Source organism: Crassostrea angulata, chromosome 5 (assembly GCF_025612915.1).
Source record: "Crassostrea angulata isolate pt1a10 chromosome 5, ASM2561291v2, whole genome shotgun sequence".
In the NCBI taxonomy this organism is placed as follows: domain Eukaryota; kingdom Metazoa; phylum Mollusca; class Bivalvia; order Ostreida; family Ostreidae; genus Magallana; species Magallana angulata.
In genome coordinates, this window is record NC_069115.1 from 43,674,764 (window position 1) to 43,689,074 (window position 14,311).

The following is a 14,311-nucleotide window of genomic DNA, read 5'->3' on the forward strand; positions in this document are numbered from 1 at the left end:
ACGCTGGTAGGCCCTTTACTACGAATCAAAGTAAACACACAACACATTAAACACATCAAAGTGAAAAAGAAATCAAGAAATTATTTAATTAAATACTTTTTGGGGTATATAAATCTGATGACTGTACTTTAGACCTGGAATCTAGTGACAGTGAAAATGAAGTGCGAAATGTGTTTATGAACTGTGTCAACAACGTAGTGCTTTTCATAGTGACTATCCTGTTTATTTACGTCTTACATAAAACGCTTTTGTTGCCTTCCACTGGTTTAATATGTTATTTTATGCATGTTTTATTTTTGTTTATTAATGTATTTATGACTTATGCCAATGTAAGATGGTGTTGTATTTAAATAAATAAGATTCGTTTTCCGTCTTTGTTCCTTTTACCGTTATCAGTTTATCAATTTATGTGGTGTATTGTATATCCGGTTATCAGAATTGCTGAAAAACAAAGACGAACGCAAGTTTTCTTTTAAAAAGTATTGTTTTACAAGATAATTCAAGAACATTTGATGTCTTATATTTTTATTTGAGATACAAATTTAAAAACATTAATTCTTTCTGTGTTTTATTTTACACAATGAATAACGATAATAGAAATGGCTATATACATGTATGTATACAGGTATACGCATGTATGAAAACAAAATATATATACACGTGTCTAGAAAGTACATTTATAGACTAACTTTCATTAACTTCGATATCTCGAACCCTCGGATATCTCGAACTTTTTACTCAGTCCCGCCAAGTTCGAGATACCGAAGTTTATTTTTTTTTTTACAAATATCTTGAATTTTTTTAGCATTTGTCAACATATCTCAAGAAGCTGTATGTATAAATTGACGATATGTACAAATCTTGCTTATTTCAACATTCTGATAGGTCATATACATGACATTATGACACAATTACTCAGATATCTCTCTTTATGTCGTCAGCTACTAGTGCATTTTCCTAAAAATATCTTAATTTTTGGCGGTTTTGTCAATATATCTAAATAGCTGTATATATAGATTGAAGATATTTTCAGGTGTGGTTAATTTGAACATTCTTTAAGGTCACTTACATGATATTATGACACAATTACTGAGATATCTCTTTAAATCTCGTCAGCTACTAGTAAAAAATGTTACAAATATCTTAATTTTTTTAGGGTTTGTTAACAAATCTCAAGTAGCTGTAAATATTAATTCATAATATGTACTAGTCTTGCTTTTTATAACATTCTGTCTGGTCACACACATGATATTATGATACAATTGATTACTCAGATATATTTCTTTTTGTCGTCAGCTGCTAGTGCATTTTGTTACAAATATCTTTATTTTTTAGTTTTTTTTCAACATATTTCAAGTACAGCACCGATCAGACCCAACCTAACAGAAAGTAAGCACCAACTAAACCCAGGGTTTACTTTCTGGTCAACTCTGGGTTTACTCCGGGTTTACTAGAGTGGACCCAGAGTAAACCCAAAGTTATTCCAGAGTGGACACAGAGAGTAAACCCGGTCAGAAGTATACCCCTGAAAGCAGAAGCTAACTCTGTATTCGGAATACACAAGGGGCAGGAATTATAGGCAGTAGGATAATACGATTATAGATGGTTCTGCTTTACACTTCAGTGCGTACAGTTGACTTTAAAAGCAATTTCCAAGTAAACCCAAAGTAAACCCCGAGTAAACCCAAAGTAAACCCCGAGTGGACCAAAATTTTCAAAAAGTAAACCCAGAGTAAACCCCGAGTAAACCCTAAAAGTCAACCCGGGGCTTAGTCGGGGTTTTCTCTGGTATTAGGTTGTGTCTGATTGGTACTGTAGCTGTATATAACGGTTGAAGATATCTACAGGTGTGGTTAATTTGAACATTCTAAAAGGTCACCTACATGATATTATGACACAATTACTCAGATATCCCTTTAAATCTCTTCAGCTACTTGTGCAGTTCGTTACAAATACCTTCATTCAATACATTCATTACATTTAATACCTTCAGCCAGAATTTCCTCTGTTCCCGAAATTAACACAAACTACATGTATCTACTTAGATATGATGTTCATAGGCCAATCAACAAGCCAAGTAGATACAATAACAATCATGTTTTTGGATTGAATAATACTATAATACAGCAAATTTGACCTCTTCTCTTGCTCTTTTTTTTAAATAATAAATTAAAAGATAAAATCTGTATAATACTAATTTTTTAAAAATATCTAAATAAGCGTTATACTTCATTGTCACAAGATGTCAGTATTCACAACCATATAGATCCATAATTAATTACATAATTCTATAAATATTTATAATAATTTAATAATAAAATGGTAGTTTGTGGTATGCTATAATATACATGTACATGTAAGATCTAAAACTAGTATTCTAGTATGGTGATAAACACTATGATAGAAAAAATGATTTATTACGCGAAAGGTTGCGACAAAAAAAATTTTGAGCCAGTGTGAGCCCTGCATTGTTTAAAACAATTTCCATATACCTCAAGTAGTTGTACATATAAATTGAAATTGCTACAAGCGTTGTCAATTTCAAAATTCTATCAGGTCATCTACATGATACATATTACGACAAAGTTGCTCAGATATCTCTTTAAATCTAATTTCAAGCCAGTTACTATTAGCCAGTTACTAGTTGCAAATTCTTATTTCATCTTGTAGCCAGTTACTAGGAGCTGGCTTTTCTTACTCCTCGTAAGAGATATATCTGAGAAATTGTATCGTAATATCATGTGGATTACCAAAACCTAAAAAAAAGTTGTAATTAACAACACTTGTAGATATCTTCAATCTTTGAATACAGCTACTTGAGGTATATGAACTATATTGTTAAAAATGGAGTTATGCACAAGTAGCTGACGAGATTAAGAGAGATATCTAATTAGTTGTGCCGTACTATCATCTCATCAAAAGTTCAAATAAGCAAGACTGGTACATTTCATCAATCTATATATACAGTTACTTGAGATATGTTGACAAAACCCTAAAAAAATAAAGATATTTGTAACAAAATGTACTAGTGGCTGACGAGATTTAAAGAGATATCTGAGTAATTGTGTCATAATATCATGTAGGTGACCTTATAAAATGTTCAAATTGACCACATTTGTAGATATCTTTAATTCATATATACAGCTACTCGAGATATATTGACAAAACTGTCAAGAATAAAGATATTTGTAATAAAATGCACTACATGTAATAGCTGACGACATAAAGGGAGATATCTGAGTAATTGTGTCGTAATATTATGTGGATGACTTGAAGGAATGTTGATATTAGCAAGACTGGCATATATCTTCAATTTATATACAGCTACTTGAGATATATTGACAAAACCGCCAGAAATAAAGATATTTGTAACAAAATGCACTAGTAGCTGACGACATAAAGAGAGATATCTGAGTAATTGTGTCGTAATATTATGTGGATGACTTGACAGAATGTTGATATTAGCATGACTGGCATATATCTTCAATTTATATATACAGCTACTTGAGATATATTGACATGACCGCCAGAAATAAAGATATTTGTAACAAAATGCACTAGTAGCTGACGACATAAAGAGAGATATCTGAGTAATTGTGTCGTAATATTATGTGGATGACTTGAAGGAATGTTGATATTAGCATGACTGGCATATATCTTCAATTTATATATACAGCTACTTGAGATATATTGACATAACCGCCAGAAATAAAGATATTTGTAACAAAATGCACTAGTAGCTGACGACATAAAGAGAGATATCTGAGTAATTGTGTCGTAATATTATGTGGATGACTTGAAGGAATGTTGATATTAACAACCCTTGAAGAAAAGAGATAATTGAAACGAAATGCACTGGCAGCTGACAAGATTAAGAGAGATATCTGAGTAATTTTGTTATAATTTTAAGCGGATGGCATGATAGATTGTTATAATTAATAACACTTGTTGATTTTTTTTCAATCTGTAAGTACAGCTATTTGAGTCAACTGGACAACTATTGTCTAAAATAGAGATATTTTAGAGGAATATGAGTAAATAATGAGATAGTGCAATGTACATATTAAGAACACAAATAGAAATCCTAGGTATGTTTTCTTACTTGGAAAGTAACTAGTATCTAGAAGCCAAGTTTTTTTCATCTCGTTGCCAGTTACTAGTAGCTAGCTTTTCTTTCTTCTCGTAGCCTGTTACAAGTAGCCAGTTACTAGTAGCTAACTTTACAATGTAATATTCTTTGATAATATAACAATAAACAGATTTTCCTGGCACCGTTCGAAGTTCACTTTAAAATGGAATCACCCATCATAACAAAATTGCTAACCGCTGATCGAAACGAAATTTTATGGACGGAAGCATACAACTTTTTCCATAGCCGAGTGGATAAAGTGTCGGACTTGTGATCCGTATATCCTGAGTTCGAATTCCGCAGGAGCTTTTGTTGTTACTGGAATAATTATTTTAGATATTTATTTTTTATCCCCAAACTGCAAATGTTCGCTTATTTGACATTTGTACCCTTTATTTATCATTATATCTTTCATTATAAAAAAAAATCCTGTTAATTTGAGTGACTTTTTCCAGGTGTGTTATTCCACCTTAATAGAAAAATAAACAAACATTAACAGTCAGACATACGATAAATGCCTGTCATGTGTTTGAAAATGAAAACGAAAGAAGAAGAAAAAAAACTTCAAATAAACAATAGAACTGAAATTAATTTAGTTTTAAAAATTGAAGTTGAAGTTGCTTAATATGGCATATGCTATCCAAATCAAGCACTTTCCTTACAGTGATGAGGAAGTTACATGTAATTCTTTATAATAACAATATTTTACTTAGTTTAATACTTGAGACACAAAGTGTTTTGATATATTAATAAAGACTATGCCCCTGTATTTGAAATTAGCTAGTCTAATGTTCATTCAACCTCGTGCTGTGTCTACTCTTGATGAAAGTAATCTTATGAAGTTCAGTTTAAAAACAAACAAAAGAAGTTCAATTGATGCATATTGACTTACTAGTATCTTAACACTGCATTGGCTATTTGCCAGATAAATAGTGTAAACAGCTTGTATCAGGTGGTATGGACAATTAAACATACGCAAGTAACCCCACTATTCCATGTATTTGATCTGAAAATTTTCATTCAATGGGATTTTGTATGTTTGGATCAGCTGTCTACTAATTTTTAAAGGCAATTTTTAAGATTCTCCCAGTCATAAAGTTGGTGTACTTTCGTACTTGTGATATTAGATTCATTACTACGGTATGTTAAAACTTTCTTCTTTATCATTGCCTCTCTCTCTCTCTCTCTCTCTCTCTCTCTCCTAATCCATGGGAGCCGGCTTCCTTGTTCCTTCTAAATCTTTTATCTTTTGTTTTCAACATTTGGATTTAAGAGAAGGTCGGCCTATCACCAGAGCTTGTGTCATGATACTAGAAATTTCTTCAAAAATAAATTTTAGGGGAAATTGACAAAACGTAAAAAGATGTAAACACAAGACACTCTGAAGGTAATCGATGAGAATGAATACGGTATATCTTTATACGAAAATTTCCAATGTTTACGAAACCACCAACTTAAATTGTATGTATATTTGTAAAATTTGATTTTACATAAACTTACCATAAAATTCATTTATTTGTGCAGCTAGTCCTATATGGGTAACCAACCTGAATGCTACAAAGTTTCCTATCTTTGGAGAGGGTGTGATCATCTAATGGGATTTAAAGAATTTGTAGACATACGTCGAATCGTCAAACCAACATGGATAGACCTTTCAAATCGAGAAAGCGTCTTTCAAAGAAAGTCGATAGGAAGTTTTGGAGATGGAATAAGGTTTCAAAGTAATACCTTCGACGATCTTTACATATTTAGAAACATTCTTGTTTTATCTGAAGAAGATATAAAGAATTCGTTTGCGTCAATCGATACGAAAATAACATTAATAGCAGATTTTGCTGATCCTGGATATTGCATATTAAGATATATATCTGGTAAAGTGTTCTCAGATGATCTATATGACTCTGACAGTAACTCTTCGATATGTTTCTCAAGCGCCAAATTTATGGACAAATGCTTGAATTTAAGATCAGGAATTGCGAGATCAAAGGGACCGGTCATTTTAGATGATGGGGAAACTACCGTATGCGCACTTCCTTTCTTCAGTTGGCCCCCCGTCGCCAAGGAATGGATCACGAGAAATCGGAACAGATGTTGGCCAACAATAGAAACGATAAATCGAGTTATATTTGATGGTTGCCATTGCGTCCCAGTTGGTAACCCAGCATCTACTACAAAACATCTGGAATGGCAACTTAATTTTTCAGTTGCAGAATGCACCTTAGTACACTCCATGGATCATGGTCTTTTTAAGCTCTACCAGATCTTGAAAATTCTTATCCACGAACGACTGAACAATATGGACGAATGCGGGGAATGTGTGTCGTCATACATGATAAAAACGTTGATGTTTTGGATGTGCGAGGACAAATTACCAAACTTCATCTGTGCACAAAATTTGAGAGAGAGTATTGACGAATGTTTGACGCAATTAGAGGAATGGATCAGGAAGGATTCCATTCCTCACTACTTTATCCCAAAGCGAAACCTCATTGAAAAAAAGTTAAGGCCATTTCAGAAAGCTACAATTCTGGAAAGAATTTTAATCATGAGAAGCAATGTTTTATGTGAATTATTAAATTGTTCATCTTTCAAACAAGTTAAATTAGATGTTACAGCCGAACCTCCTATTCCTTTACATGATCTCGATATTACGTCAGAGGATTTAAAAACAAGGAGCGAATTTGTTTTCTTCGAAAACGTTGGGAATTGGTATTTTAGTGGCATGCTACTTCCTCGAGCCTTAAAATATCTTCAAAACATTGAAAATGCGTATTCATTTGATAATTTAAGTGACTTACAAGTCAGTGTTGCTAAGCAAATGTATTATACGATTGCAAATACCGCTGGAAAAAATGCCTTTCGAGTAGTAAGAAATTCAAATAATGATAAAAGAAAGTATCATGTCCTACGCCTTTCGGAAGCATTTCTAAAAATCGGATGCTCAACAGATGTGACTAGCGGAAAACTTTCCTTAGCTACCTTGTATTTCTGCCTGGGGAAGACTCGAAAATGCATCATTGTTACTGATGCATTATTGCGTGGAATCGTGCCCTATACGGTGTACTTACGAAATTTGACAACCGTGTCAAACAATTCTGCTCGTTGCAAGCTTTACCAAGAAGTCATTCACCCACAACCCATTCCTTTATCCCTGAAAATGAAGCGGGGCTGTGTGGCTGATATTGAAATTATCCGATCAACGTTTTTGTGGCCTGCAGCCATTAGCTTAGAGATCGAATCATTCCCTTATAAAACGAAACTGATAAATGTGCCAGCATTGGTTTATTTGTATTTCCTGAGGTTTTTATGTTTTGAGATGCGTGGAGATAGTATTCTCAAAATGGAGGCATTGTCAAACTTGTCTGCCTTATCGTTTGATGACGAACATAATGACGGATCATTTCTGGCCTACGACATCATAGGTATTTGTCATGAGAGAACTGGTAATTATCTAGAGGCTGTTGAAATGTTTGTCCAGGCCGCCAAAGATGCTAAAACATATGAGTGGATGAACGAAAATATGAACCCATGTCTACTCCGGATCGGTATAGTTCTGAACAAGAAATTTAGAGAGGAGAGATAATATCAAAATTGACTATCAATGTCTCCTTTCTGTAATTGGAAAAACAGTATTCAAAATTTTGTTTATTTTTACAAAGAATATGAATGGGTGGTTTTTGTTACTCACGCCGTATAATTACAATTGTATTTTATAATGTTTTTGTATAATTAAATAGATAAGTATTCAATTATGCATGCATGTTATAATTAGTCCGTGACAATTTTTATCCTGTAATAAAGTATTTTAGTTACTGACTCCATTTAAAAAAAAAATAATATATTCAACCCCACAAAACAACGCATAATCTTCAGAATATCTGACATATTTCATGAAATTCATAAGAAGTTTCATCCGTACATTAAGCTTTTTACTCTAAAGTTTTAAGTGAATTAAAAAGAACGCTGTTTCAAGTTGGAGAATATTAAGTTCTTGAAATGTCTTCCATTTTTATAAGTGTTAGAATGCGTAAGAGACCCAATGTGTCGATTTATCGGAATATTTATAATTTGCTCGAATTTAGATAATAATATTGTTGTTTTACGTATTTAACGCGTACTTTTGTGCACTTAGTTATCTTTAAAAATTAAATTTGAAAAAAGGTAATCATATTAAAGATTTACACTTTTTTAAAGGCATAATTTGAGCATTGTTAAAACTCAGTTTTACGCTGAAAAATTATGAAATCAATTTGTCGTTATTTTATTTGACTGATCCTGTGATTTTCGGGCGTATCTTAAAACATGCACTGGCCTTTTAGAATGTCTTCGACTCAAAATTTGCCTTTCCTTACTTTTTGGACCTAGAATTTGCTTAGCCTCAAATTTTGCCTGCACAAATTGTTTTCTTCATATTTTATCTGATTGATCTTTTTACTGGTTTTTTAAAGAATCTAACTTTTTTTTCCTGTCTGAGGGATACTAAAACACAAGTAATATAGCACAGATATTTTAATAAATTCATATCTTATGTAATACAAATGCATAAATACACTGTTTTAACATTGCATCCCCTGGTAACTCGACTCAGCAGTTTTTATTAATCATCAGAAGAGTAGAATCAACACTTTTAGACACTAAGAGACAATTTGTGGGATGTTTCATGTTTGATAGACAAAAATCAAGACTAAAGGGAAATTACCCATTAAATATGTTTGAAGAAAGCAATCTAAAAAATTGAAGTCAAATTTTTGTGCCAGGACAAATTATAAATTTGGGACAAAAAGGTGAAACCAGGCCAATGATAAGGCAAGACCGATAAGGACTACGTCCATATTTAGAATGTGCATTGATCTCCAAATAGACAATATCAATCACGCGATGACTTTGAAACAGTTCTGCTTAAAGACATTTATCGTAAACTTATTTCATAAATTATATTAAAAACCTGACGGAAAGTTGAATGTATACTTGTGCAAGTCGCCCAAATCATCAGTCAATTTGTCGTTTTTACTTTATTAAGAATGATTTTCTCCTGTTTTTGTTGAACAATATTCTAAAGAAATTGATGTTTTTAATGATATGAAAAAAGAAATTGTTAAACATTCCTGGCAGCAAAACAAGTTCAGGTGGAATAACACACCTGGAAAAAGTCACTCAAATTAACAGTGGATTATTTGATTATGAAAGATATAATGATAAATAATCTGTAAATATGTCAAATAAAATTAGCAGTTAGGGGATAACAAATTAATATCTATAAAATTCAATTAAGCAAGTAGCAACAAAAGCCCCTGCAGGATTCGAACTCGGGATGTACGGATCAGAAGCCCGACATTTTATCCACTCTGCTAGTCTGAAAGTTGCATATTACCGTCGATAAAATCCCTTTAATAAAACGAAAAGTCGTTTCGATCAGTAGTCTGTCATCTTGTGATGATGTGTTATTCCACCTTAAATGAGGTGTTTCGTCTTACTGGATTGATGCGAAAATGAAAACTATTACGTTTGATCTTCAATAACAATGTTTAGGTTCAAAACAAACTGAAATCATATAGTACTGACCTTAAATATAGATATCAGTTTATGATACAATTATTGCGGTTTTTTTTAGGTCAATACAATGATAAAGCTACATGAGAAGTACAATATTCATCGAGCCGAAGAAGGGAGGTAGTTTGATCATCGGATTAACTTAAAAACAACAATAATTGTTCTATTGTATAATTCAGCGATGCATAGATGCAAACATAAAAAATGACTGACAATGACTGTTGTCAATGCAATCGGAGAAAACCTCAATAAAGTCATAACCAAACACATTAGGAAAAGCGATATTTTATCGGACGCCAGGAATTATGAAAACCAGTTTTAGCATTTTTGAAATTCCCGATCTATATATAGTCCAAGGTGAAAACAAACCATATGTTATATTAATTCCCAAGGTCACTTGCAGGTGAATATAACGTTCTGTATTTTCTAGATTGTTGGATATCAGCCATACAGAAAGCTAGGAATTATTTAATCATATAATAAGAATTATATATTCATAGAAAGTAAAAGGTATAATTAATTAAAATTTATTTTCAACAACTGCTTATAAATATCAACACCAAGTAATTAAGTATTTATCAATCGCCATTACAATCAATAAGAACAGAAGATTGAAAATAATTTATATGACGTTAAAAGCTGATAGAAGTCACTGTGCGTTACAGAAAGATAAGATTTGCTTAATGTCTATCTGCAATATGGCGGTCCTTGTTACTAGTATTTACATAATCAGTTTAAATTATAGGTACTTTTTTCATTTATTTAAAAATGTCCAGTATCAACGATATGCAAGCTCATTTATTCAAAACAGATGCGCCCTGTGCTTATAATTTCAAAATTATTTAAATCGCAAATAATGAAAATTTGGAATAAATAGAACTAATTCAGTTTCCATCCAGAGAAAATGGAACGACCACCAGTCCCACTTTCAATATCTCCATTATTTGGTCCACCTTGGGTTCTGAGGTATACATCATCACCTTGGTTTACATGAATAACAATTGTTTCACTGACCGTATGATCCCCGGTAGGGGCATACAGATAGGCCACACCCATCACCTGATAGTTATGAACTAGTTCTGCTTGATGGTATTCTCCATTGGCTAAGCGCATGGACCAACTAAAGACATATACACCTGTTTCGGGTGCCAGGAAAACTCCCGTGGTGCTATGGTAACCACTACCAACATTAGTTACGACAGTATCGAAGACCAGTGTGTGGGAGGCCCCCGGGTTGGGGAAATCTTGCGACATGTACGCATAGAAGGCAACCAGATTAGTTTTTGGTAGATGTGTTGTTTGCGGATTGGGTATCAACAACCGCTCTGAAAATAACAATTGTTGTTATTGCATCTCATGTCAAGTAATTTTAAAGAAATGACAAGTCTGACAAGTCTTTACACAATTTTTAGTCATTACTTATACATTACAAACCGTTTCTGATAACGCTTTGATCTTCGTTGTTAGCCGTGTTGTCAATTGTCTCTTCATCAATTTGCACAGACCATTGATTTTGTACAGAAACATGGGACCTTTTTCTTTCAGACACTGCAAGTAACCGATTCCTTTTCTCATTTTTCAGTTCATCAATTTCAGATCTCTGAATTTTACTCACTTTAGACAGTTCAGACACCTGTTGAACAAGGAAATCAATCTGTTTTTGTTGTAAAGTTAGTTTATCCTCCAAAGAATCAACATATTCCTGAGGATAAATCCTGTTATAATTGGGACTATCATTTCCTGAAACTAATAGATTTGTAGCAACTAAGACAAACAAAAGGCAAAAAAAAGCAAACGCCATTTTGTCACCTATAACTTTGGTGTTATGACGTTTTGACAAGCTGGGATTCTTATCTCCTTGTATTGTATATGCGATAACATAATTCTTTCTATTGCTGGATCATTGGGGATTCATTCCACAGTCATATAAAAGACAATGACATTATTTCGTATTTAAAGTGTTTTGATGAATATTATTTTTTTACAAAACGATAGTAACTGTTTAGACTGGTTGGTTTGATATGCCTTGTATATCGTCCTTTGTGAATATACCTTAAATCGTATAATTGTTGTAAAAGTTTTATCACTTTCTATGTATCATTCTATCTATCTCTACATATTACTTCAACACTGTATAAAAATTAAGGCTTTAGATCTCAGAAACGTACACTGATTGTGGTATTCCGAAGAAGAAACGTGTTTTTGCAGAGAAAAAAACTAAAATTGAAGAAATTACCATGAAGAACATTAACTTTATAATGATATCAATGTGTTAATTTATTTTGGTCAAGGTTGATCTACTTTTGTTACTTATCTTCAAAATAACTTATGTTAATAATGATAACTTTTGTTACTTATCTTCCAAAAAGTTGATCTAAATGGCACCCAAGAAAAACAACCTACTCTATTTTTTCCTTATTTCTATCTTATTTAGTAGTAAAAAATGTTTTAAGATACAATGTATACCCATATTTTTATTTTATTCAAGGCATTATCTTAGCAAGTATTTTCATTCCACAAAAATATTCTATCTTTAAAATTCTGCACGAGGTGTACACGTACACGTCCTTTCTTAAATAAAAAACATGGGCTTCTTCTATGTCCTGTTGTTAGCAATAGCTTTTTGGATCATTCCGAAGAAATATTTACAACTTGTTTTCTCATATATTAAATAAATAATGGTTTGTGTCAAAATAGTGCCCTACTTCAAAATTGTAGGTTTAGTGAGCATCTATTGTAAGAACCCGACGATCCATCTGTAGATGGATTTTATCTATCAAAACTGTTTCTTAGGAGAAAAGAGAGAGATAGCTTTTCTGAAATATCCTTTGCCAATTTAATTTACTGCATGTGAGATGGTCCAGTATTTCTTCTACGATGGTGTCAAATCTTGTCGTGAATTATGTGTATCAAGAGCAAATTATATGGTTACTTAGAAGATGTTTTGTTTGCACATTTTTAAAACGAAAAAAAAAAACCAAAAACAAAAGTTATTTCTCTTCGTCATTGTTTCTGCTTACACTGCATGCTTCTTAATAAACATATACTTTATATATACTCATAAACACAATTCATCAAAATGTGCAAATCGATGTCATCGGGGTTGAAATAAGAATTTCGAGTTTAACTTTGTGGATTTGAAAAACAATCTTACACTTAAGAATACAAGAGACGTTCCTCACTATTAGATAATTTTCCCTGAAATATAAGTCCTTATTCACATCTGTTTATAACTGTTTATGGTTTGAAATTCAGGGTACATTACCAGGCAATTTTTGAAAATAAAATGTTTTGGATTGTCCTTATAATAGATTGCAAAATACTATTGATTGCATATTAATAAAGTCATAGTATGTATTTATTCCATTGAGCTATATATCCACACAGAAAAATATCTTATGACGTTGTACATGATCATAAAATTACGTAGTGGAAATCTTCACATTTCCAAGAATTTTCGAAATAATTATATAGGATGGGTGGCGTCCGATCCTTATTGTGATAATGGTTTACAAAACAAAATAGATTAAAAAAGTAAACAAATATATATTGTTCCAATTTTAACTAGATATAATCTGCAAAATCTGAATGTCACCAAATGATGAATACGTAATTAATTATTACTCAAACAGACACGTCGTTCTTTTCCTTACTGGCCATATATACTTATTTAGTAGGGAATTGTAGTTAAAACATATCAAAAGTTTTTGTCATAGGAATACAGTCCGATATTGGTATAAGTCGAACATATAACTGCAAATAACGGGTCATACGATCTCATAATTTTTTTTTTTTTGGTTGAAATCAAATACTTCCCGAATTAGATGTGCTCCGGGTTTTAATTCTTTGTTCGTTTTAGTATAGATTTATCCGATGCTAAATCAATCTATAAAGGTTATACGATAGAAATCATTGTCAAAGATCAATGGGCATTTGATCTGTCTTGAAATTTTGTGAGTGAAATAATCAAACAAAATTCTTACCGATAAATCTTGATAAATTATTTTTAACTGGTTAACTTCAGATATCTTCCATTAGAACCGTATTCTGGAAGTATGACCCAAACAAGTTGAATAAATAGACAGTTCATTTTAAAATTATCTACTTTTGTGGAGTTGTTTGCTAGAATATATGCTGAAAGAAGCTGTTCAAGCAGATTTTCAGGCAACGCCTATACTGTAATCAGCGTTAAATCATAGGTAATTTCTATGCAGTTTTTTTAAATTAAGAATTCTAAATAATACTGAGTATATTTTGTACTTTCAAACTGAGTTTGTAAAAATATTTTTTTTACTTGATAGTTTCATAGAATAATGAATCATTGAAATTGAAATACATGTATTTAAAGATCATAATATTTTGTGATTATATTGTTCTTATCTGTAAAGTGAATCTGATTAGCTAGTTACATATTGACATTATAACAATTTCTGTAGATATTTGTCCATGTCAAACTCACACAAGAACATAATTAACAACAGTAAATATGATATGAATTTTTTTTCACAAAACATGTTTACCACAAATATAATTTTTTAAAGTTCGCCATACAAAAGTATATAGGCCGTTATTTTAAACACTATTATATATAACAAAACCGTGAATAAAAAGGAACTACCCATATATAAAGCA

The 14,311-nt window shown here is 31.9% G+C and overlaps 2 protein-coding genes across 3 annotated transcripts; one reads left to right on the plus strand and one right to left on the minus strand.

The window, feature by feature from the left end:
• The first annotated feature begins 433 nt into the window (after positions 1-433).
• Positions 434-7,883, plus strand: LOC128182734 (uncharacterized). 2 transcript variants are annotated; one of them, XM_052851469.1, is made up of 2 exons: positions 434-479; positions 5,654-7,883. In XM_052851469.1, exon 2 carries the CDS (start codon positions 5,664-5,666, stop codon positions 7,710-7,712), a length of 2,049 nt encoding a protein of 682 aa, XP_052707429.1. In that variant the 5' UTR covers positions 434-479; positions 5,654-5,663; the 3' UTR covers positions 7,713-7,883. The 2 variants fall into 2 exon arrangements, with proteins under 2 accessions (XP_052707429.1, XP_052707428.1); XM_052851468.1 differs by lacking the exon at positions 434-479 and adding an exon at positions 5,013-5,269.
• A 2,580-nt stretch (positions 7,884-10,463) lies between these two features.
• Positions 10,464-11,518, minus strand: LOC128184599 (uncharacterized). Its single transcript, XM_052854147.1, has 2 exons — positions 11,114-11,518; positions 10,464-11,004 (listed from the first exon to the last, which is right to left on the minus strand). The coding sequence occupies exons 1-2, from the start codon at positions 11,478-11,480 to the stop codon at positions 10,559-10,561; spliced, it is 813 nt and encodes a 270-aa protein (XP_052710107.1). The 5' UTR covers positions 11,481-11,518; the 3' UTR covers positions 10,464-10,558.
• Positions 11,519-14,311: the final 2,793 nt, after the last annotated feature.